At 48.7% G+C, this 25,934-nt stretch overlaps 1 protein-coding gene across 4 annotated transcripts in view; it reads right to left on the bottom strand.

Moving 5' to 3' along the window:
* Rgs12 (regulator of G protein signaling 12) overlaps positions 1-25,934 on the bottom strand; it is an 88,652-nt gene that overhangs the window by 24,157 nt on the left and 38,561 nt on the right. For all 4 annotated transcript variants that reach the window (XM_021162904.3, XM_029477648.2, XM_021162907.3 and 1 more), the window contains one exon: positions 16,549-16,570. In XM_021162904.3, the coding sequence (XP_021018563.1) occupies positions 16,549-16,570 (22 nt within the window). The remainder of the gene's footprint in view (positions 1-16,548; positions 16,571-25,934) is intronic.

Here is a 25,934-nt window from a genome sequence, read left to right as displayed (position 1 = left end):
AGTTACTCCTTTAAGTTGAATCTTAGTGCTTCTGACAGACTATACACACAGGAAGTTCCCTCCCCTTTTCCATCCATTTCCGAGTTCAGAACGGACACCACGTTCCAGCATTACTAGTCACAGAGAACAATTCACTTCAGGGTTAAGCCTGACCTGGGACAGCAGGCAGCACCCCAGACTGCCATAAAATTCCTTGCAAACCCTTCTATGGCCATTCCAAGTTCAAGGCCAGGTCAGGAGGTTGACACATGTCAAGTCTGAGACTTGCTGGCCTGCTGGGAACTGTCCTCTTGGTTCCCTACTGTTGGTCATTTGAGTGAAAGGCAGCTTAGCTGAAGAAGATATGGCATGGTGGGACCTGTTCACCTACATGGCAGCATTAGTAGATGTGTTCTAGGTGTTTATTTTACTGTGGGTCTTCTTCTTTCAGTCAAATGCTGTCCTGGTGAGAACGTGTCTCAAGTCTGTGGTGGATTTGCCGAGAACTGAACAGCTGCCAGCACAGCTGCCGAGACTGCTTAGAGATGTGGGCTGTAGGTTACATTTCAGTAATTCCTTAAGACTGACAGTGTGCAGCTAGTTCTCTGGTGTGCAGCTTCAGCCCACTCTCGGCAAACCATAGCCCTAAGTATTCCAAATGTTCAAGTCTCAACTCTAAGCCACGTGGCAGTCCATCCCAGCGTAAGACCCCTCACATGCAGCAAACACACCTGAGGACTGCCCGAGTCAGCCTTCTCTGACATTCAAGACAAGCTGACAGACAGATGTGGGACTTTACCTGGGTAGAGCTGATAAGAGCCACTGTGGTGCCATCTAACCAAATACTTCCAACCATTCACCGTAAACCACCCTTCTGAGTCCATACCAGGCTCAGCCTGGGTGGCTTGGGGTAGAGGCTTGGGCCGCAGGCGGTGAGGACATGGCTCCTTAGCTCAGCCTCAGGGATAGGTGAATTATTGCAGATCCTCAGGGACCCTCACAAAGGCAGTCCTCAGCCTTCCAGCAGTGGCTACTGGAAAGGCCATACAGCCTCACAAAGCTTCAGAGAGTCATGCATAATGCACAGCCAGAGTGCCTGCTGCAGAGGCCTGAATTATTCACATGGGCAGAGACAGTATTCTCCTGGTGCTGGGGAGGAGTCACTCTGCAGTTCACTAAACAGCGGGGGGAGGGGGTGGGGAGAGCCACAAACAGGACTGGACACACGGGATGGGGATGCATGGCTCTTTGTAATAGTTACAGGATGCTGTCTTATTTCCACATCATCTTGAAAATCTTTTTTTTTTTTTTTTTTTTTTTTGGTTTTTTCGAGACAGGGTTTCTCTGTATAGCCCTGGCTGTCCTGGAACTCACTTTGTAGACCAGGCTGGCCTCGAACTCAGAAATCCACCTGCCTCTGCCTCCCGAGTGCTGGGATTAAAGGCGTGCGCCACCACGCCCGGCCATCTTGAAAATCTTAAATCCCATAAACATGAGATCTGCACTCTCAGTGAGGAGTGACCTAAAGCTATGAAGCCTCGAGGGCATGCACTTAGGGAACAATCAGCCTGCACTCCAATTCCAAAGCAAACTCTGTGGCCCCGCAGCACACCTCTGAGAAGCCTGAGGGGCTGGGAGCCCGCCAGCTTTGGAAAGAAAGTCAAGCTGCTGCCCCTGGCATAAACCAGTGGGCAAGCAGAGGGGAGAGAGGCAGAACAGGTGAGTCCTCCATGGTTTCTGAAGCCGAGACTTCACCCAGGCACTACAGGCTCTTTCTGGCCACAGTTCCCAGGAATTCCAAATTTGGTCTCCAAGACGTGTACGGGAAGGGATTTGAAGCCGAATGACTTGTGACTTGGGAATACTGTTCTCTAGTACAAACTGGTCAAGTTCCAGCCGCTGCTGTGCCTCCCTTCCTTCAGCACACTTCTTTACTGTCGGTGTCTGAAGTGGGAGAGACTCTCACTGCCCATGAGGCTGCCACTTGAAGCTCACAGGAGTCTTGTTGGGTGTGAGAATGAGCAACAGTTGGACCCCTAGTCTCCTCTGGGCCCTCTGGCCCTCCTCCCACCGTGTCTGGAGCCCCTTCCAGGAGCAGGGACTAACCTCAGCACCTCGGTGGGCTGGAGGGTTTCAAGTCAGCCATCTTATCTTGGTTTCTCAGGACATCAGGGAGAGAAGCTGATCATGTAGACACCCTTTTCTGTGTGCACCAAGCCAGTTTGAGACCTGATCCTGTAGTTAATTAAGGCACCAGTTTTCTGCACTGTTACTCTTTCCCCTTGAAATATAGATAGGCTAAGTATGCTTAGTACAGAAATCTGAAGTCCAAACTATCCCAAATCCAAAAAGTTTTGATGAACAAATATACCTCTACAATGTATCTGTTACACACAAACACATGAAAGCACTGAGTAAAATCACCCTTAACACAAACGAAGCCCATGGGAAGACTGGTGTCCAATCCCTGAGAGAGCAAATTGTATACATGCAAATATTCCCAAGACCTAAGGGAAAAGTCAGAAAATTGAAATACTGGTCCCAAAGATTTTGTATAAGGGACCCTCAGCCTCCCATGCTCAGGCAGAAACTGTCTCATTTGGCTGAGATTGTCCTTCACGGCTATTCTGGGTTTTCATTAGTCAGTGGCTCACTCTCTGTTATCTGGTACCTTTCTTCTCGACTCAGTCTTCCCTCAGGTGGTCTTCATATCCCTCTGAGCTCTCCCATGCACTGAGCACTGATGGGAAGCAGACACATACCTGCAGGCCTACTGTGTGCTCTCCCTGTTCAGCCTAGGAGTTGGTCTTTGCTTTAAGGTCCTGGTTCCATGTACTGAGAACTGTCCTAGATACCAAAACTCATAGCGGTTCTCTGCCCTAGGTTCCCACACAGGACAGCTTGGAAGTACATTTTCCACATCTCCACAGTAACTGTTTACCGATGGTCACAAGTCTCAGTGACACCCTCAACTATAAGTGACACCCCAAGTGTACTCTGGTTCCCTTTGGGATCTGTAGTGACAGTCCACTTTCCAGCAGTGGACACTCTCCCTTTCACTTCTGATTCCTCCATATATTCCCTCAACAAAAAGCACCTGAGCAGCCCGGCAGTGGTGGTGCACGCCTTTAATCCCAGCACATGGGGGAGGCAGAGGCAGGCGGATTTCTGAGTTCCAGGACAGCCTGGTCTACAAAGTGAGTTCCAGGACAGCCAGGGCTACACAGAGAAACCCTGCCTCGAAAAACAAACAAACAAACAAACAAACAAACAAACAAAGAAACAAAACAAAACAAAAAAAGCACCTGAGCTCTCCAGAGTTCCTCTGCCGATGGCAGTAAGAGCAGAGTCCCGCCCATGGACCTTGCTGAGCTGTGAAGTCCTTTCACCTGCTCAGTGAGCATGCTCCCTTTATTCCTATAATGGGACTTGTAAACATCAGGAACAAGGTCATCGTGCGGCCAATTTTAGCTAGGCAGAAGCCGGGCAGAGACAGCTCAACATGACCTTTTTGGATCTAGGTGACAAAATATGATGATCACTTATATCTATGTCTTGGCTTTCTTATGGGGAAAAGCTAACACCTGCAGGGCTGGGACCCAAGTACAAAGTACAGAGCTCAAGCTACATGGCCAAGTACTAGAATTGTACCAGAAGCTAAGACACCATCAAGAAAGGCCTTCAAACTACCTGGAAGTCTTGCATGAAACAAACACTGACATGAGGAAGACAACACTGGCCTCACCCCATTTCCTCTGTCACAATCTGTGTATCTGAATTCTGTCACCTTTCTCCAAGAGCTACAGGCTAAGAGCACTTCATTCTCATTGCCAGCCAGGTGACAGTTCATATTAAGCCATGAGGAGGGCTCAGGACAAGACGAGCTGCCACAGACTGCACGCCTGCAGGGTAAACCAGAAGGCAGCCGTCTGGCTCCACACCTGAGAAAACCACAGCTAGCAGTGACATATTCTAATGATAATCAGGATGAATGCTATGAGCCCCACAGCACCTCCTCAGAAAAGATTCCCCACATTCTTGGTCTAATTCAAGGGGTCCACTGTGAGGGTGAAGTTCCTGAGGTCTTAGGTCAGTGGTGGGTACAGCTGGGCAGGCACACAAACTCTGAGGTGGCACCCCAATACCCTCTCCTTCCTTCGTCCCTCTACACACCAGCCTGCCAAGCCTCACGGGCTCACAGGGAGGAACAAGGCCAGACAGTGCTTTGGGACTCCAGCAGGGGACTACTGCTGGATATACTGTACGTACATGATTATAGATTCTTCAAGGCCCCGAGGAGACAAATGGGAGAAACCCAAATGCTGTCCTGAAGCTGAGACCAGATCCATCTGAGCTCAGCAGAACAAATGCAGCATGTGAAATGACACCATGCTTCAGGAGAAGAAATGCCAAGCAGATGGGCAAATGCCAAGAGCCTTCAGGGCCGTAAGAGTGGGCAGCGCAGGAGCTGCCAGGGTCAGTGTGGGAAGTGGTGGGGGCGACAGTTCCTTCACTTGTCATACCGCATTTTCAGGATTCAGCTGAGGAGCCACCAGCTGCCACCAAGAGGGTCAAGACTACAAGAGGCCCAGGAGATACCAGGAAAGTGGTACTACCTCTTTCAAGCCTTGATCAGATTTCCACACTGGCTGGAAATAAAAAGAACCATGTGATTCTTTAACTAGATAATTTCTTCTCAAAATAAAATTATTTTATTTTGACAAATCAAACTTGATAGCATGAAAACCTTTTCCTTTTATGTTTATATCAGTGGCCACACATGGAACATACACCTGGCATCAGGACCTGGCTGGAGGGGACAGACACACTGCCCAGTGCATAAGCCCAAGGATCCAAAGGCTGGGCTCAGGCGGAAGGCTGAAAAGTGGGCTGGTCCCTCCCAAAGTCAACAGCAGCCACTGCCAACCAAGCTGAGCCTGTGCTTGCTCTGGCTGTCTGTCGTACAGGACACGGATGAGGACAGGGTGCATACTAGTCAGGACATGAAGTCACAAAGGATATATAGGACAGACTCCAGTAGCAAGGTCCACTTCCAGTGGCCAGCCCCGTAAGATGAAAACGTTACATGAGGCCAAGGAATAGACCCATTTCCCACATCTATGCACATGGTGACATTTTCAGCTGGCAACTAAACAGCCTGCTTTTCTGCGATGGTTATACTTTACATAATTTTGATAATAAAAGTAATGTTAAATGTAAAACTAAACATGATATAATATGCACCTTTTTATTTGACTATCAATGATAATCCTAGGGACAAAATAGAGCTTGGCTGAGCTCTGATGGCTCCCCAGTAGGGCACACACCCCTTTACCCACACACACACTCGCACGCACGTGCGCTCATGCAGTGGCTACTCGCTCTCTTCTTGGGGTCTCCATGTGAGGCTCTACAAATCTGCAGCCTCTTGGCTGGAGGCACCAGGTGTGATGCCAGCATTTCCCTCCAGTTTCTCCTAAAACTGGATGTAAGAGTGAAGAGAGAGAATAGTGGTGTGAGGGGAGGGGCTTGGGTGGTGTGAGGGGAGGGGCATAGGTGCTCATTAAGCATTTATAGGCCTCTCTACTCTAGCTGTTCCTCGTTCAGGCCACTTGCCCTCACCAGCAAAGCAGACCTAGCATGGGCTCTGGAGCTTCACACCTACATGGGAGTTGGTGGTCCTTCTAGAGAAATAAGGCTTCCCCTTCTATAGAAACGATGTCGCCAAGGGTTTTCTGGCTATGCCAAGTGTAATGATGGTGCTAACTTCATAGGATAGGGCAAGCTCTACTCCTCTCTGGAGGGAGAGCCACTTAACCTTTCTATAAAACCCTGTAATAACTATATACAGGAAAGGTGTGAGTGTCAGGCACACAGAAGGCACCGAATGTCACCAACTAATAACTGGGTCATGCTAGCCTTCATTATCATGTGAAAGGCAAGTAACTAGCTGCTACACGTATCTGCTTTGCTAAGTCATGATTCATAAAATATTTCCTCCCTAAAATTTTAAAGACAAATCTAAAACTTTTGTTGGTCAGTGTCTAAGACTGTGTTCTCATCTTCTCCCTACAAACAAGGTGCCCCATTTGAGGAAGGCCCTGCTTCTCTCTGGTGGACTCTATGTGTCCTGGGGGTCAGAGCTGGCAGGTGCTGAGCTTTGGGTCTGTAGGTGATGGTGCCAGCTGTGCCTGGTACATATAGAGCTCCCTCCTTTCCAGTCCTAAAGACTCTCCTGTCTTCTTAGTCTTGGCTAAACCCATCCCTAAAGCTGCTGAGATGTGGGCATGCTCGTGGTATCCCTGGCTCTAATAGAAATGCTGCTGATAGTTGAGTAGAATTTTAAGACCACGCAAGCCAGTCCCTGACCCTTAGCAGCTGTTTCCCTGGCCTCCATGGAGTGAGTCACTTGGCTTCCCTCCCTCACTGATGTGACAGAGCTGTCGATGTGCCTGCTGTCGTCTGCCCTGAAAACAGAGCTCTGAAAACATGGACCTGACCTGACCCCAAATGTACCTGATCTAAGTGCTGCGAGGAAAGCAGAAGCTCAAAACCCTGCCCTGCACCACGCAGAGCAGCTCACTCCAGAGACTGCCCTGTGCCACACAGAGCAGCTCACTCCAGGGGCACCCAAGATGTAAATGTGAACAGTGCAATTGTTGTACCTGCATGGTCTTAGGAAGGGCCAAGTAGAGTAGGACAAATGTGCTTCTTAAAGGGGAAATGGCCATTGGGTCTATGGTAAACTCTCTGTCATCAGAAGATAGCACCGAGAACCAACTGCATATGGCATGCCTACACTGCATACTTTCCTCAAATGCTATTATACCTTTTTTGTCATCTATAGGAGACAAACATAAAAGTAGTTCAAAATATAAGCTCTGGCACTGTGAAGGAGAACAGTCCCCATAGGCTCCAGTAGTTGAACACTTAGACCCCAGTTGGTGCCACTGTTTGAGGAGGTTGTAGAATATTTGGGAGGTAGAGCCTTGCTGGAGGAAGAACACCACTGGGGCAGGCTGTGAGCATTCAGAGTCTTGCTTCGCTTCCTGTTCACTTGTGTGAGCTTTCAGCTTCTTGTCACTGCTGCCATGCCTGCCAGTGCAGCCAGGCTTGCCCACCATAATGGACACATCCTTTTGAAACAGTGAGCTATAATAAACTTATTTTATAAGCTTTCTTGGTCATGGTATTTTATCACAACAATGGAAAAGCTGCCAATACATAAATCATCATAATTTATTACTTCAATCCAAGAGTCATTTCCAGAATTTACTATTTTTTTCAATTTTCTACTAAGCAACTAACAACAGCAACATAAGCCAATCAAATGAGAAAACATGGAAAGCAAGCAACAAGCATATGCCTGTTTAATTTTTGGCAGTGCCTGGGAGGGAATGCAGAGCCGAACTTTGTTTATCAGGTGCTCTACACTGACATTCCTGTTTAAGCAGGAATCTCGACTGAGTATTAAAAAAAAATCCAAAGGCCATATACAAACCCGAATAGCCATGGTGAACGGAACAGGAAGCTCTGGAAAGGGGGTTCCTTACACATTGCTTGGTGGTGTACACATTGGAAAATAGAGAGTATCTACCACACACCCCTGGCCAGCTCATCAGAGCAGGTCACCCACAGGTGTCCATGCGGAGACCTATACACGCATGTCTTACAGTACCTTTGTGACAGGTGAAGTCTAAGTCATTTTAGAAGCTATCAACAGGGGCAGGAGTAGACAGTGGACATTTAACAGTGCAGCAGGACACAGTGGTCAGAGTGAATGGAAACTGGCAGCACGCTGTGAAAGCTCATGCTCATGGAAAGGATCCAGGCACTAGAGAGCAAACATGGCAGCATTAGTTCAAGTAGGTACAGCAGCCACCCCAGCATCAGTGGGGAACTGTGTAAAATAACTGGTTTATGCTTATTCCCGTCTAGCTTAGGAATGAGTGAGGCTTAGACTATGGTTACTTTATTTGGCTTTGGTAATTACTTGGGGGGTCACCCCTAATCTACCTTTCTTACAGCTGGACTGGCTACTTTCCCAGCTGTGGACCCCAAATACTTGCTGTTCAAATCTTTCTGGGTTATTTCTGCTCTAGCAGTCTGGTGTCCTGGGGGTCATTCCACTCGGGAACGTGCTGCTGCTCCATCATGACTAATGGAGACATCCTGCTTTCCCCATCCTCTCCTCCTCCGTGCTCCTTCTCTCTCCCTTCTTTCTCTTTCCCCTCATGGTCACTCCCTGTGACCCCCCAGCCAGGTAACTTGTGAATTTCTATTCCCTCCAGTAATCAGCGGCAGCCATTTTTATTTAACTAATAGTTTGAAATTAGGGAACACAGTTTGTACAACAAAAGCTGGTGTATGTGAGACTTCTCACTTGTCTTGAGGCAACCATATCTTGGGGTACAGAATTTACCATTTGAATATATAGCAGCACCAGACCAACCCCCAGCAGAACTGGTTCCACTCAGCGACCCCCCCCCCCCCCGAGCTCGTGTCTCTAGCTGCATATGTAGCAGAAGATGGCCTAGTTGGCCATCATTGGGAAGAGAGGCCCCTTGGTCTTGCAAACACCAGGGCCAAGAAGTGGGAGTGGGTGGGTAGGGGAGTTGGGGGGGGGGTATGGGGGACTTTTGAGATAGCATTTGAAATGTAAATGAAGAAAATACCTAATTTTAAAAAAGTAAAAGTTTAAAGAAAAAAGAAAAGTTGTGACCAAAACTCACCTCAGGTGTGTGAAGCAAGTACTGCTATAAGCTGTGAGAAGCACCATCTAGAAATGCTCCCATAACACAACACAATTTCCAGGAAGGTGAGTACTCTGCTGTTGGCAGTCCTTCTTATGCTGCTTACATGTTCAAGTTTGCCAATTCAAATGGACTAAACAAATGGGGAGTATATCCACAAGAAAAGAGGCTGCTACATTGGGTACACACGGCCTGTGTGTGACCAGGTGGGGTGGGGACAGTACACCAGGGCCTGTGTGTGTGCTTCATTTTCAACAGATGACAAAGCAGGGATGGGACATCCGTCCAGAGCAAAGGAACAACGTGTCCTGGGAACCAGGCAGAGGCTCAAGAGATGACGCCCCCAAAAATGCCCTGCCCCCCCATGCCTCCAGTATGTTATAAAGATTACTGACATCAATCACTATAGTCCCATTAATGTCAACTAACTTGAAAGGATGCCTTTTTAAAGGCAGGAAAGCCATCATTAGATCATGAGTCTTAGGTTTTGTTTTAAAACATTTACATAAAAGCCTTCCTTCTCACAGGATGTGGTAAACTGTCCCAGAAATATGTTGTCTCTAAGTGGCCTTTGCAAGCTGCCCCCAATCCCTTTTGTGCATGGCTCACCAAAAAGCCCATGTTACTTAACCAGTATGTTCCACCTATGTTTTAAACCACGGCAGGTAAGGTCACTGGATGTGGTGTAAGCATAGTACAGTGCTACAGAGATGACTATGATCATGTTCAGAGCTGGTGAGTACCTCAGGGAGTGCCTATGTCCTGTCTACATGCCTGCCCTAGGCTCTGGGAACAAGGACAGCTCTGAGCAAACGGTGTTGCCTCTCTACCAATCTGTAGCATGATCGTAACAGTCCTCCCCTCCAGTCTATAGCATGGTGAGAATAGTCTTCCTCACCAGCCTTGCGACCTTGCAGGTCCCTGCCCTCCATGTCTGGATCCCAAATGCAGAGGGACAACACAGTGCCTAAGTGACAGTGCCAGGCCGAGGTGAGGGCTGGAGACACTGAAACCTGTATGGTTAAGCATTGCTGCACATCCTCATTAAGGGACACCTTTGGGTGTCACACCACACAATGCTAACAGACTCAGAGCCCTCCAAGGAAGTGAGCCCAAATAGTCTACAGTGTGCAGAAGAATACTTTTGGGAGCTTCACCCTGCTCCCTGCAGAGCTGGGTAGGACACCAAGATCCACCAGAGTTCAGCTAGGACAGTGATATCTCAGAAGACAGGTTCTGCAGCGGACAGGGCCACACTACCACTTCATCTTGATGCTCTGACTTTTCATGGCTGAATGCTTTGGAAAGGTAGAGAAAATAACGGGATGGCCAGGAAGGCAGGCCTTGCTGGATTCCAGAATGAGGTACCAGCTCTGAATGAATGAGGAACTGGTTACCTCCCATGCCTGGAATGTGTGGGATATAGGATATGCCAGGCATACTTGGGGTAAGACCTGGCACTTCATGATTATATGGCAGTGTTCATCCTGTGGGATGGGAAGCCAAGGGAACTCTTTATATGAAACTCAAATTGTATTTTGAACTTTCTACATCATGGTCTAGAAGTAGAAAGTGAAAGCATGCAGTAGCAATGTTGGTTGTGATGGGATGGCTGTGACCAGATCCCTACTGCCACTAAATTATACTAAATGTGTGTAGCAATGACCCTTGGAAGGTGGACCACTGTCACCCTAAGACTGTCATTCATGAGAGGAAAGCCATCAAGAATATACATGCTTAGATCACCCTATTTGCCAGGAGGCATTTGGGAACTACAGCAGAGAAGGGTCCCCACAAGAGACACTTCATTGAGCTGAAGAGACAGATTAGAACTAGAGAAAGCCAGGGGCTGGAGCCTGCAGTCCAGACCCAATTGATGGGGAGGAAGTTGGGGACCACCGGAAATATGTCTCTGTCTACTCTAACCAGCACATGCTCAAGATGGAGCCCCAGGAGGTTGCAGGGGATGGTTTGGAGCCACAGGATGAAGGCTGCCAGCCCTTGCATAAGTCTGGGGAAGTTCCAGAGCCAACCAGTTCTTGCAGGAATCCCTGGAGGGACTCCATCAAGGCATGCACATAAAGATGCTTTCAGGAGGGTTATCCTTCATATGCCAAGGTTGGAAAACACCTCGGTCAACTGACACAGAAACTGGTACTGCAGAGCACCCAGGAAAATAACTCTGGAACAACTGCATTCCTGCCTCACCACATCTCTTAGCAACATTCCCAGGAGGTGCCAGACTGATCCGGAGAGTCAGTCCCCTTGTTGTGCCATCACAGAATGGCTTCTCTGTCGTTCCTTCCTACTCATGCCTGTAAAGATCCTCACATGTGAGGGTTTAAGACGTTCATGCCTTTTTCCTGTTAAGCAGTCCTCCAGCCAAGGGGGACAGCAGGGAAGATAGCATCCAACACAGCACTTTATCAAAGTGTAACAGAGAAGCACAAGCCACAGGCACATACAGCAAGGCTTTTCCAAGTGAGCACACTAAGTCAGCTCCCCAAGGCAGAGTTTTGGGACAAGGACAGGAAGCCCCTAGGCATCACATCTTTGACCCTACCCTCCTGGGCCTCAGAGCCAGGCTCCCACTGCTTCTCTGCCTCAGGCTGACCCACACAGGCTCAGTTCTGTTGAGTCTTATTCTCTAAGAATCTAATGAATACATCCCCTTGGTCAGGGGAGGCACAGTGCATAGCCACCACAGGTGAGCCTCTGAAGACAGGAGGGGAACTAAGGGGAGCCAAGGGGACCCCATTCCCACTCCAGTGTACTAGAGACAAGTTCTGAAGCCAATCCACCCAGGGTTCCCACATGGAGAAGAGAGGGAGGAGGAGAGGTGGGAGGGAGGGAGGGAGGGAAAGGAGTCACTGGCTTTATTACTTTTGAACTTTGCTTGAAAAAAAAATTCACAACATAGTTACTAATAAAAACTCCTTCCAAATGTCTTGTAAAACCAGAAAGAAATGCGTGTGTTGGGAGGCATCTTGGCAGAAACCAAGTCTGCCTGCTTCCCCAACAGTCTATAGTCTCACTGGCATTTGAGTTTTAAATCCAAAAAAGCCATAAAAAATGTGAACTACTGAGCCAAATAAAAGGCTCTGGTTAAACACACCTGCTCTCACCACACATGCCACACATTAGCATTCCTGTCCATCCCGCTAGATCCTGAGCAGTTCTGAGAAGTCCAGGAGAGCCTGTAGCACCATGAGCCACAGGTGCTGCACACACAGTAGCCGAGGCTCCACTGGGGCTGCACTTCCCTCGCCTCTGTAGGTTTATAGACTATGGATTCACCTACCAAGTAGCTTCACAGTTGCAATGCACCACATGCTGAAAGTGACTGTGACCTAACTCCAAATTCTAGTGGCAGCAAAGGCCCTTCACCACTGAGCAGTGTCACCCATGTCAGTCTATCACTCCTGTGACCTGGATTGCTGCAGCCGCTTCTGTAGGACAGAAGAAGCTGGCAGGCTGGACCAAAGCCAAAGCTGCCAGACAGGACGGGAAGATGGCTTCCCTGAGTGCAGCCCTGGACCTCGAATATTCATTCCATGGCTTAGGGTGAGGCTGAACATGAGGCGGGTAAGAGGCAGAAGGGCAACGTCACCCTCAGACCACCAAAAGGTAAGGGCAAGTTTTCCACAGTTGTTTGAGAGGTTAGGCAGCCCTCCAGAGCTGGAGACAGTAGAAACTAAACTAACAGGAACAAGAAGACTGAGGGAGCCGAGCAGTCTTCTCAGGGCCACAGCCCCGCACTCATGGGGCACAACAGCTTCCTCAGGGAGGGTCTGCTGGTGCTTCAGAAGGAGGGAGGCTAAGCAGACCTGGCAAATTCCACAGGCACCTAGCACAGGTCACAAGAAACAAAAACATGAAACAAAGGTACCTCCACCACTCTGAGCAGGGATGCTCATGTCTCCAGGACAGAGCCTAGGGACCTAGTCCAGCACCCAGGCAAGTGTTAGGTCAGCCCAGAGTGCAGACAAGGACCTATAGGGCCCAGCCTAGCTCAGTGTCCAGCACCTACAGCCCTGCATCCACAGGACCCAGTAAGTTAAGAATAGCCTTGGATACTCTCTTCCCTCAAGTTCCTTCCTCCAGAGTACAGTGGGAGGCCAAGAGACCTGGTGTACTGGAGGGCCACTTCAGGGACACTAGAGGTGGTCCAGGACAACTGTGCTCAGATGAAGGGGTCCAAGTTGGGTGTGGGCATGCCACAACTACTGCCCCATGAGAGACTTCAGAGGACAGGCACAGTGGGGGAGGGGAGGGAGGCCACTGCCAAGGCCAGGAGAAGCAGAACCGCCTGGCTACATAAAGGATGGATGTGATGGGGCCAGGGAATTAGAGTTGAAGGGTCTGACAGGAGGACATGGGGAATGGCAGATTCCAGGACTAACAAGCCTGCAGGAGAACGCAGGTGAGGTTGGACAGTATAGAGAACTTTGGTGTTACACAGACCCCAAAGCCACACCCAAGCATCATTGATGGTCACACTGCTACAGTCTGACTATGCCAGGGTGATGGTCCTAACTTCTCCCACTCCAATATTCTTCTATGGCATACTTTAATTCTTCCTTCCTTCCTTCCTTCCTTCCTTCCTTCCTTCCTCCCTCCCTCCCTCCCTCCCTCCCTCCCTCCTTCTTTCTCTTTCCCTCTCTCCACCACCCCTCGGTGTGTGTGTGTGTGTGTGTGTGTGTGTGTGTGTGTGTGTATATATATGTGTGCGCGCGCATGCGCACACGTGCACACAGGTGTCAAGATCAGAGGGCAATTTTCAGGAGTTGGTTCTTGTATCTGTCTAGCTTAGTGAGGAGCAGGAATAATCAGAGACTGGGGCGAATCCTTTCACAGAAAGGATGGGGCTCTGTCCCAGGCCCAGCAGGAGGCCACAGGAGGCCACTGTCATTGTGACAAGATTACCCTTTTAGCCAGTTCCTTCTCACACTTTCCAGACTCCTCTCTAAACTCTGTAAATGCCCTGCTCCCAGAATGTCCTGCACGCTAAAACTGGCAGTAATGGCTAACAGTCTGCCTGCAGTCAGTATGCACATTACAACAGATCTACTGAACTTTAGCAGGAAAAGCACCCTTAACTGTCCCCAAGCAGGAGAAGGAGGTGTTCCCCTCTGAGAACAAAGGAGTGCAGTGGAAGGTGAGATCCCGGGGAGCACAGAAGGGATGCAGAGGTAGACCACTGCAGGAACACAGAGGTGGAGCACTGTGAGAGCACACTGGTAAGGTAGGCACTACAGATGACTGTGAAAGTCACACCTGTCTCTGGGTGGAAGGCTCCTTCCAGCACCAGCATCAACAGTGGGACTCAAACATTTATGTCCCCTCCCCTCTCCCTCTCTCTCCCTCTCACCCCTACCTTCCCTTCTACTTCCCTGAGGTTGGGACAAAACTCCTGGGCTCATGCATGCTAGGTAAGGCTCTAGCCTTGAGCTCCATCCCTAGCCCATACTTGGTTTGCATATTTTCAACCTTCCAGGTTAGCCTTGTTTTCTGCTTGGACAGGTTTTCAACAAAGTGGATTATCAGGAAGTCTCTGAATGCTGGGACATCCCTTCTCTAAGCAGGACCTGCCATCCTAGGTACAGTTTGCCCACCAAAGAAGGCCAACACACAGACTGTGGTGCAGTAGTGGTCTTAAGCCCTTTCCTGCCGAACAAGTGAGGTCATAAGCAGCACCACCCAACTTCCTTAAAACAGCACGAGGTTACATGGTAGGAACACACGTTATCAAATGTTACACATGACCTGGAATGACAGCAAAGAAGTCGATGCATGTCAAGGGCATGATTAGCTGGATGCTGGACACTTCTGAAGATACTAGATTTCCTAATAACCATAGCCCAGGCTGGATGAGGAGGCAGCTGTAGCCCCAACTGGGCACAGTGGTGAGCTGGCCCCTCACCCTGCTTGCACCTGGAGCACATTTTTCCACAGAAGCAGTGGAGTGCTGGGGTTCCCAGGCTCCATGTGGGAACCTGTCAACTTCTGACAAAGTCTATAATCTCTCTGTGAAAACATTCTAGCTTCTGCCTAGCTCTTCTCCACAGGCCTGAGCTGAGCACTGGTGGTGGTGGGGGATGGGGGGGCAGGGAAGAGCTCCCGGTGCCAGTGGGGAAGGGAAGGTCTTAGCTGAATCAGTAGGTTGAGGAGCAAAGGCTCTCCTTCAGGTCTGAGCCCCAGGGACCTCAACTAGGGTGACAGTCATACCACTTCAGTATCAATGGAAATGGCACATAACTATGCTGGCCTCCTGGAACTAATACATAGACTGAGGCACAGAGACTTCATTTTAACCTTATAATCAGAAAAGAAACTCAGAGGAGAAAAATAATAATAAAAGGATGAAAGTGACTAAATAAAACATAGCTGGCTGTCTAGCTTGGTTGCTGAAATTCCTTGCCTCCTACCATAACAGGCCCACCTCCAAAGAACAGGACACAGCCCTGGGATCTGAGGTGGAGGAGGAGGGGACATAGGATGGAAAGCCCCCAGGGGCAGGGAAATCACCTGGCCAGGACACCACTTCCTCAGAAAGGCACAGTGGGGGCTGGGAGCCAGGGGCTTCCACCCTCAAGGGAGCTTCTGAAACCTATAGGGACAACTTGATAAGATGTTGGGGACAGCAAGGGGGGTGGCTTGCCCAACTCCTAACAACAGGTAAGAAATCAGGGATGTCAATAAAAATAATATGTATTATTAAACTGATGGATCATGGAAACCTCTCAACTACGTGAATTTCCCACAAGAATAAACATCCTCCGCCAGAGAGAGAAATGGGAACCAAGGCTGTGCGCCTGCGCTTTTTGCCCAGGCTTGGCTGCTCCACCTGCTTCTCTTCTAGCATTAAAGAAGCTTGTCCTGCTCCTAGCTTAAGACAGATTAAATGACATGACCATTATTGTACAAAACACAGGAAATATAACCCCTTTATTCTAAAATATATGCTTCCAACACTTGTGCCCTGGCTCCCTGTGGTCTGCATTCCAGCATGAGCAGGTTTGTAATTCAAGCTGGAGTTTTCTCCATTCCCACAGAGTGACCCCAACAGAACTACTGGGCCCCAGTCCTTCCTAATGCCAGAGGCTCTCTCTGCACCTTCTTGTGGGATACATGCACCAGCATAAGGTGGGCAATTATGAGGCGAGACAACAGAAGTTTCTAGAGACTCTGGTAACTGGTAAGTTCTCTGAATACTACAAGCACGAGGAGTGTCTAGATGAAACTCTCCAAGTAGCTTTAGACAGTTTTTTGGTTTTTTGTTTGTTTGTTTGTTTCTAACCACTGAATGAAAACCAGGGATGATGTCGGAGAAATGGCTAGTAACTTTCCTTCCTGGAAGTCCCACTGAAAGAGCCTTGTACACAAAATCCCTTAAAGACAAAAGAAAGGGGTTGTTTCTTCTTCATCCCACACACAGTTCATCTACTATGCTTTTCTTACAAGGAGACTTCAAGAGTGGCCCGAATTCAGCCAGTGCTTTGAGATCTGAACTTGCTTGTCTGGAAGCTGGTTGTACAAGGGCTCAGCAAGCATGTTTTTGCTTGTTGCTCACAGGCGTGCAGGAGCGTGCACCACAGCCCAGCACACTGCCTAGGCTGGCTAGCACAGTCTCTATTGCTGTTACACAAACACAAGCCTAGGCTACCAAGAAGCTAGCTCCCTCAGCCCAACTCCAACGGAAACACTACCACAAGGGAAAGGCAGAGAGAACATTGTTCCTGAGTACATCAAATGGCAAATATATTTTTATAATTTGAAAATGGCAATAAAAATAATAAAATATATGTGTACTTACCACCATCAGACACAGTTGCAGACTGAAAGAAAAAAGAGAGAGACATGAGTTAATTACATCTCATGACAAGATTGAGGGAACAGGACTTCACTCCTTCCATGGAGAACACAACTCAAAGGTCCTGGGAAGCTCCAGCTACCCAGGTAGGCACTGTGAGAGGCAGACAGTGAGTCAAGCCTTGGGGCTCCAACTCCGCCCCAGCCGGTGACTCCCTGTAAGAGGAAGTTGCCGTCATTTTCACTTGAAAAGAACAAATCCCAGCATGTCTGACATCAAAGTCTTATTAACAGCCCCTGTGATAACAGCTGATCTCCAGTGAGGGCACCCTGCAGGGCAGGGGCTTGCCAGTACCAGACACTGCTCAACTCAGGCCCAGTATACCCCCCCCCCAGTGTTACCCCTACCCCAGAAAGGTATCTAGGCTGTGAAAAGGCAGGGTAGGAAGTGTGTGTGTCTCTAACCACACACACCCAAAGTGGGAGAGTGGCCACCTCAGGCCCTGGGAATGACTTGAGGGGTGGATAGAAAGAGTTTTGTGGGTGGGGTGGAGTGAGGTGGGGTGAGGGGGAGCATGCTAACAACTGCTGGGCAGGAAGGCTCTGGGAATAAAGTCATCAACAGTTCTCTGAGGGAGCTCAGACTGGGCTCATTAGGACACTTGCAATTGGTCAGGTAGTAAATGGCCCAGGATAGGGGCCAGCAGGGAAAGGAAGCTGGAAGAGGAGGCAGGCATCCCAGGGGCAGCAGAGAGGACCAGCTGGAGCAGGTGGAGTAAGGAGGAGCTAGCACAGCCTGTGGCCAGGGTTCTGGCCATAGCATGGTTCCTCTCTGAGAGCAGGCAGGACAGGAGAGTACTAAGGTGGCCCAGAAAGGCATGTGATACCCTATAGATCCAGTGCCATTGCATTTATGTCCACAGCATGCCAAGGCCTCCCCTCCTGGAGCCTAGGCTGTGGTTGGCCCCACAGAAAGCTTCCCGAGATCATACCCCAGGCTTTGTCTCCACATTTTGTTACCACATTTTGCCATAGCACTCAGGTGTCAGTTCAACAGGGCCTCTAAGGAGCAGGCAGCCAGAGTGTGCAAAGCCTGGCTCATCATCAGATCTGGGTCTCCCTGAGGCATGTAGTTAAAAAAAAAAAAAAAAAACCTAATCAGGTGGGATGCACAGATACTCCAGTGATAGGCAACAGGAACACTTAGAACCAATGGCCATAAACTAGCCACTTTCCCCAAGGATGTCAAAGAATGCAAAGATGCTTACAACCCATCAGGGCTACTGGATTTGTGCACTTTCTGTCTGACTCTACACCCCATATCTCCATCCACCTTGGCTAATATTGAAGGGTCCCTATCACTTCCCTGGTATGATACATGTTCAAGAATTCAACTGGTTAACTTTGATGGCTAGACTCCACCCATGATCTGTCATGACACATAGAGAGTAACTTCTGATTATGACTACTACAACCTGTGACAGGGTCTGGACCCATAAAAAACCAGGTCTAGGGCTGGAGAGATGGCTCAGCACTTAAGAGTACCAACTGCTCTTCCTAAGGTCCTGAGTTCAAATCCCAGCAAACACATGGTGGCTCACAACCATCTGTAATGAGATCTGATGCCCTCTTCTGGGGTGTCTGAAGTCAGCTACAGTGTACTCACATATAATAAATAAATAAATCTTTGGGCCAGAGTGAGGGAGTGGGGTGGAACAAGTGAGGAAGGAGCAAGAAGAAAAAGTGTCTGAAGACAACTACAGAGTACTTACATATAAGAAATAAATAAATCTTAAAACAAACAAACAAACAAACAAAACAGGTCTAGGGAATCCAGGTTCCCTAGCCACCAGCAAGGTGCATCCAAATAATTTAAAATGTTTAATTTATGTATATGGTCACTTTGCTTGCCTGTATGTCTGTGACCACTCATAGGCCAGAAGAGGGCGTCAGATTGTAGTGACCCTGGAACTGGAGTTACAGACAATTGTAATCTACTTTGTGTATGCTGGGTACTGAACCTGTGTCCTCTGAAAGAGCAGCCACTGCTCTTAAGTGCTGAGCCGCCTCTTCAGTCCAATAGCCACTGAATGTTCACTTTGCTCGGCATCAATAAGGAGTAGGCAACCATCTACACACTGGCCTCTTTACAGGCCTTGCCATGGCAAGTCAGCTGCCACCACAGTGTGAGGCTGAAAGGCACCAAAGACAGCTCTTCCTGGGGACTTCGAGCAAGATCCATGCTACTGTGCACATTCAGAAATCCTGTCAATCTTATGAGTATAAACCTCACCAAGGTATCACCGTGGGTCACTCAAGACAAACACAGGCCCATGAATCATAGCAGACTGGACACAAATACCAAGAAACTTCAACCAACAATAGAGCCTACAAAGAGGGAAGCCTAGAGACCTCAGAATGGGGAGGGGCCTGGAAGCCCCAGACAGATGGTAAAAAGACAGTGGAAAGGCAGGTGGGGATGAGCACAGCACAGCAGGCATCTGACAATGCACTAGGCTAAGTTCAAGGGACACCTTTTTGTAAAGGTAAACTTTCAATTTTTAAAACCGCTTTAAGTGTATAAGAAAAGGGCAGTACAGAGACAAGTGTGCTTTTTAATATACTACTCTTACAAAGCCAGAGCCCTCAAGAAAGAGGAGATAGGCAGGGGATTGGGAGCAGGTAGTAAAAGCCATAGCCACTAGTGGAGCAGTCCTGGGTGAGCCTGGTCACAGTGCTGTCACCCACTCTCTCTCATCTGAGATGCTCCATTCATTTAGCACAGTCCTCAAGGAGACTGACTTGGAGGAGACACAGGATGCAGCACTCTGGGAAGCACCAGTGTGACCCCCACCTTCAGCAGCCCTTATATGTCCAACACCAGAGCACAAACTGTCATAGACAGGGGAGGCCGGCTACACAGGCCAGAGTCAGGAGAGACACGAGCTGGAGTAACGGCTCAGCAGTTAAAGAAGCACTGGCTGCTTTTCCAGAAGACCAGCATTAAATGACCCACAAAGTAACTTCAGTTTCAGGGTGTCTTCTCATCTCCACAGGCAAAGACATGCATGTGGTACACAGACAAAACATACATGTAATCTACAAATAAATGAATCATTTTTAAAAAGAGTCAGTAGAAACATCATCAGTTGCACATACTAGAAAGGTCGCGACAGAGTGAGAAACAACCATGAAACCCTAGAGAAATGAGTGGTGCCATGAAAAGCGGGAAAGAGGGCAGAGGTATCTGGGGAGCTGGGTGTAGAGGAGAGGTGAGGAGGGAAAGGGGAAGAGGCCGGAATCCCCAAACCATTCCCCATTGCCTTGAAATTACTAGCAGTTACAAAGGATGTTGGCACAGCGCTAAACCAGTCACCTGTAGTTCAATGTGACTTTTTACATTGTAATTTCCAGATCATTTATCTCCTGAGGCCATAGAGGGATGGGGCATTCATAACATGGGCTCGGCATGACCTTCAGACTGTGTTGCCAGGACCTGACTGGGCTGGCCTGTGTTCCTGAAGGAGGGAGATCAGGAGAAGCCAGAATAACCAGAGGTGTACCTCACATTCCCGAGGGCATGTGAAGGAAGACACTGGGCTAACTGTGAGAGGCACAGTCACCTGTGGTGAGAAACTGAACACCTGTCACCACAAACAATGCAACTGGCTCTACAGTACTGTCACAGGGGTGTCACTTTCACTGTAAACATGTGAAAAAACAAACTCCATCAGGAACTGACATCAGCCAGTGGCCCCTGTAGGATGGTGGCCACAGCCTTCTTATACAGGTAAAGCCATGCATGCATGCATCTCTGAAGCGCACAGCACAGTGTTCTGATTACATGCTCACTACAGCATGGTAACTATAACCAAGACAGCATAGCCTCACCTTACAGAGTATCTGTGTGGGGCTCTACTCTCAACCGCCCAAGTGTAGGCTCACACCAATGAACATGAGCATCCCTGGCTTCGTAGCACTTTACTGATCTGATGTCTCCCTGTCCCCACCACCTCTAGCCCTGGCAGTCACTGCTCTACTCTGCTTCAGGACCTTGCCCTTTTAGATTCTGCCATGCCAGGGAGACTATGGAGGATCCATCTTCCTTTCTGTCTGACATACATCAATCAACATAAGATGTTCTGCTCTATGGCAGAACACACAGCCATCATATACACCATTTTCTTTATGCATCTTTCACTGGCACCAGCAGGTACTTGGCTTATTTCTGTGTCTTGACTGTGTGAATAATGCTGCAATGGGCATAGCAGGGGTGCTGTGTCTCAGACTTAAGTTTCCAAGGAAACACTCACTGTTTATACACTGGCTGCACTGAGTGCCATCCCACCAACAGGGAGCCAGGATGCTGGTTCTCCCACTCTTACCCCAATCTTTGCCCTTTAACACTGAGGGCAGGTGTGATGTAGCACCATACTGTGTTTGCACCCCTCCCTGATGAAGGGCACATGTGAATGGTCTGCATGTGCTATTCAGAAAACCAGCTCTACTGCCATGCAGCAAGAAAGATGGATTGATTGATTCATTGATTGATTGATTGATTGATTTTGAGGCAGGGTCTCACTTTGTAGCCCAGGCAGGCCTGGAACACACTACGTAGACCAGACCAGTCTCAAGTTCATAGAGATTTGCTTGCTTCTGCCTCTGCCTCTAGAGTATTGGGATTAAAGGCTTGGCTAATACAGCCAGCTTGTAAGCAAAAATGTTTTGAGTTTTTTTTTTTTCTTGTTGTTACTGAGCTGTTTGAGTTTCTCATATATTTCTGTTATTAACCCTTCCTGGGTCCATGGTTAGCAAGAATTCTTGCACTGTGAAACAGTCTTCCTTTTGCTGGCAGTGCCATTACTGCCATAACTGTAAGGAGCTCCTGACTTGCGTTCCTTTAGTAGTGAACTGAGACTGAAGTGGACGTTGAAACAAACCCCTTCTTCCCTAAGTTGCTTTTGGTTGGGATGTTTTATCGCAGCAGCAGAGATCAAATTGGAACAGTGTGTTATGTGTATGTGAACATCTGTGTGTGTGTGTATGTCTGTGTGTGGACATGTGCACATCTGGATTTACAGGTCCCATACAGGACTGCTGGTGGCCACCAAGAAGGAGCCGACCCTTCCCTGCTGGCTGCATGCTCTAACCCAGTGTGGAGCTGTGCCCCAAAGCACACACCAGTCTCATCTGGTCAGCTCCCTTATCTGGGCTCCCCTGGTTGCCCTCCTCTTGTACCCTCTGGCCATGTCTGGACACCTAACCATGTCTTGCCTGCTCTGGAGCTCTTTGGTTGTTGGGTCAAAAGAGTGGCTCCACAGACCTCCAAGGAGCCCCAGCAGAGGGCTGGGCCACACTGCTGACCTGGCACCTAAACATAGTATTTGTAGCTACAACCTGCAGTCTACCAGTTCTCTTTATGGGCTCATACTCATAGTACATACTCACATAAACACAATACAGTAAATTCTTTTTTTTTTTTGGTTTTTCGAGACAGGGTTTCTCTGTATAGCCCTGGCTGTCCTGGAACTCACTTTGTAGACCAGGCTGGCCTCGAACTCAGAAATCCGCCTGCCTCTGCCTCCCAAGTGCTGGGATTAAAGGCGTGCGCCACCATGCCCGGCTCAGTAAATTCTTTTAATATAGGGACAGCTGGAGAAAATATCCTAGAGCAAGGGGGAAGAAGTACATATTAGGTGCACACCTAAGGAGTTGACAAGAAAGAACTTTTGTGATCCAAGAACCAAAGCAGAAGTCAAGGCAGTGGGGAATGTTCTCAGTATTTCTGCTTAGAGCTATTCAACAAACAGGACCTCAGGGAGAAAAAGATTTGGTTTGTGGAGGGCACTTGGAACAGTGGAGAGAGGGGCAAGGAGGGAGAGAAGGAAAGATTGAGATTGTTAGGAGCTTTTCTGTTTTCAATACAACCAAAAGATATGGGAATCAGGGAAGCTAAGTAGAACATCTCTCAGAGCCTCACATCTACATTCCTTCCACTGCTGTGAAGCCTCAGAAGACTCTGAGACACACCCAGTCCACACATGTACTGTGTGACAAGGTGCCACACGGCAAGCACCACACAAACACATTCAGTGTCACATCTGACTGAGATGGTTTCCTGTAGAGATGCTGAATGGGAACATCACCCATCCTCTGTCCTGGTGCCTCCATCCCTCCCCCAGCAGCCCCTGCTGTGTCTGGGCTCTGGGAATTGTGAGGCATAAGCAGGATGGGCAGTGTGTAGGGAAACACATGCCAAGAATATTCACACGCACACAGCCATGGCTGACTACTTGTGTGGAGGTGCTGGGCTCTCCTTAGAAAACGGAACACAGAAATCCAACCCACATAGCCCTTCAGGGAGCTCCCTGTCCATCAAAGCTCACTCCCTGTGAGCCACCAAAGGCCCACAGACTCCAAGTATGGGATCAGCACTCAAAGTAAGGTAAAAGCAAGGGAGGTGAGAACATGTGGTCTTGGCTATGAGTCTGAAGGTCAAGTTCACAGCTGCTCATGTGAAGGATCAGATTGTCTGGGGTTGAGTCAGAGGACAGAGGCTAACTTTTCCTGAGCTGAGGGAGCAGATACAGGGATGGGAAATGAATTAAGACTGATGGGGCTCCAAGATACCCAGGGTTCTGAGGCCCAGGGAGGCTGCAGAGGCTGGCAATGACTCGGTTTTAAGGTCTGAAACAAAACTTGTGTTGACAAAGACAGAGTTGGGGACATCACCTCACACAGTGGAGGGCTGGACGTGCAGGACCCAGGGAGGATGTGCCTTTGCAGAAGCATATTCTTGTCACTCAAGTGTTAGTGGGCCACACCAGGCCACAGCCTCGACCCATGTTAGCAACGTTCTTTCAACTCTACTTAAGACAACTTCTGGTTTTTCGAGACAGGGTTTCTCTGTGTAGCCCTGGCTGTCCTGGAACTCACTTTGTAGACCAGGCTGGCCTTGAACTCAGAAATCCGCCTGCCTCTGCCTCCCGAGTGCTGGGATTAAAGGCGTGCGCCACCACGCCCGGCAACTTCACACTTTTGATTTCACTTTCTACTGCTAGGAAAATATGTCAATGGATATTTAGCCATGTGTACCCACATAAATGGCTTGGACTGCTTAAATTTCTAATGGAAATAAGTTGTTCGTGTGAACATGCTGAGTGTGTAGGTGACATGGTCATGTTTTAAGCACCAGCTGCTCCTTGTTTCCTAGATTTTCAATCCCACAAACAACTGGCCAGCTTCACCCTGATGTGCAGAACACTGTGGGTCTACCAAGCTCAGCCCTGGTCAGGACATCATTTCAGAGCCCTACAATAGGTAGCCCATGGGAAATGAGCAAAGGAATTTAATTTGGCTAAAAGAGAAACCCAAGGGGTGTGTGTATGTGTGTGTGTGTGTGTGTGTGTGTGTGCGGGAGGTGTGGATAGAAGATTCTTCAAGCTCAGCCCATAAAGGCTGAGCAAGCGCCAGGCAGAGCCAGCCTCACACACATCCACAGAAGCTGGATGACCTGCCTTCTTCATGTCCCCTGGCAGCCACCAGCGTGGCTGCACTCATCATACCCACACTGCCAGCTCTGCAGCTGCCAGCCATGACCCTCACAAATCAAACCCCTAGTCTCTTCTCACATAGGACACGCAGCATGAGAACAAGGCAGAAGGTTCTAGACACCAGAGGGAGGCAGTGGGCATTCAGGACACTGTGATCTGAGCCACCCCGCATGCCACACACACAGCCCAAGTCCCCGTGACTACTCACGTCTTCCTTGCTATTCATTTACTTCCCCTCATATCCCAACTATAGCCAACAGAGCTCCCAGGAGGACCCTGAACAGGTTCCACACTAAAGTCCTACACACCACCCCAAAGAGACAGTGGGCCTTCCACACAAACCCTGAAAGAAAAGCCACTTATTTTCTTAATAGGACCAGTTTTTATTTTCTAATATTAGGCATACTCCAATACAACCTGACAGCCTCTCTCCCACACGGCTCACCCTGCTGGTCCTGACATCTGAGGCCTAAGGAAGAAAGAAGGATGCTACCCTACTTGTGGTTGTGCTGACTGTCCCCTCACTCCACAAGGGGCCTTAAATGCTTCCAGGCACTAACGTCACTCCCAACAGACCACCCAGGAGAAGGGAGGGGCTAGAAGGGTGTCAGCACATTGGAGATGCTACAGGTTTTACTCTCTCCTCAAGTAGTTTACACAGTTCAGTGCCCAAAACCAACACATCGGGTGCTCATGCAGTCCAGCACATTATGGCAAAGGGGTATGTGTGCTCCCAGTCTGCATAATCCCAGGAAGCCATGGTCAGGGTTTCTGGCCACTGAGAACCTCTTGTTTCTCTGGATCTAACTGCCATGTGCCCTGAAAGACACTGGACAGGACCTGGGGAAGCTATAGTACTCCCTGCCTCGGGGCAAAGAAAGCACAGACACCTGTACTTTAAGAAAGGCAGCAGTGAGCATGCGCACTAGACACAGAGCCACAGTATTCTTATGACCCACCCCCACCCCACCCCCATTTTAAAGATAAGCAAACTGAGGCTCGGAGGAAAGAGATTCCCTCAGGACCAGGGGTTTGAGAACACTCACTCCACCTTATATCCAACACCAATGGGCAAGGGAGCACCTGTCTCGGCCTCTGGCCAGCAAAATGAATCAGCTGGCCATCTGCCTGGTGGGAAAGAAAAAGATAAGAAGCAGGGAACCGCACTACTTCAAACACAACCATGTCACCTGAACATATCAGCCCAGCGGGAGCTGCTCCACCTGGAAAGCCACCCCTGTCCTTAGGGTCACTTCTGGCCCTGCTGCAAAGGGAAGGGCATGGCCGATCTCCTATGCGCTGATACTCTACACCCACACCTGGCAGGGATAATCTAGCAGCGTCTCCTCCAGGAAGTGGGACTTAGGTATTAGGAAGAAAGATTAAGCAGTTCCCAGAGAGGAAAAATTTGAAATAAGTACCCATGGATTAATGACAATCTTCCATATAAGCTTACATTTATTTTTATCTTCCATCAACAGAAATGTCACAAAAGAAAAATGTTATTTTTGTCTTCTCTCACACTTTAAAAAACAAAACCCTATTACACACTTAACTTCATACGCTCCTATAATAAGCAAACATTAAAATCTGGTTGTTTTCTATATGTTCCTGCAGAGCCAATTTGTTAAATTTTGAAATGTGAGCTACAAGCTAGCAATTTAAAAAGAAGTGTTAATGTTTATCCACTTGAAACTCAGCATTTCAACAAAACTGATCCACTAGCATCTTTAAGAGCTGTTAGAATTACTATGGGTACTAAAAGAAAATGTTTGGTGCTTTCAGACAGACACACAGGGTACAAGCAGTACCGGCTTACAAGGGGTTGGGGGGACCC

Source organism: Mus caroli, unplaced genomic scaffold (genome assembly GCF_978045245.1).
Source record: "Mus caroli unplaced genomic scaffold, Mus_caroli_1 scaffold_4, whole genome shotgun sequence".
Taxonomy (NCBI): domain Eukaryota; kingdom Metazoa; phylum Chordata; class Mammalia; order Rodentia; family Muridae; genus Mus; species Mus caroli.
The sequence above is the reverse complement of the archived record's forward strand: the minus strand, read 5'-3'. Positions and strand labels throughout refer to the sequence as shown.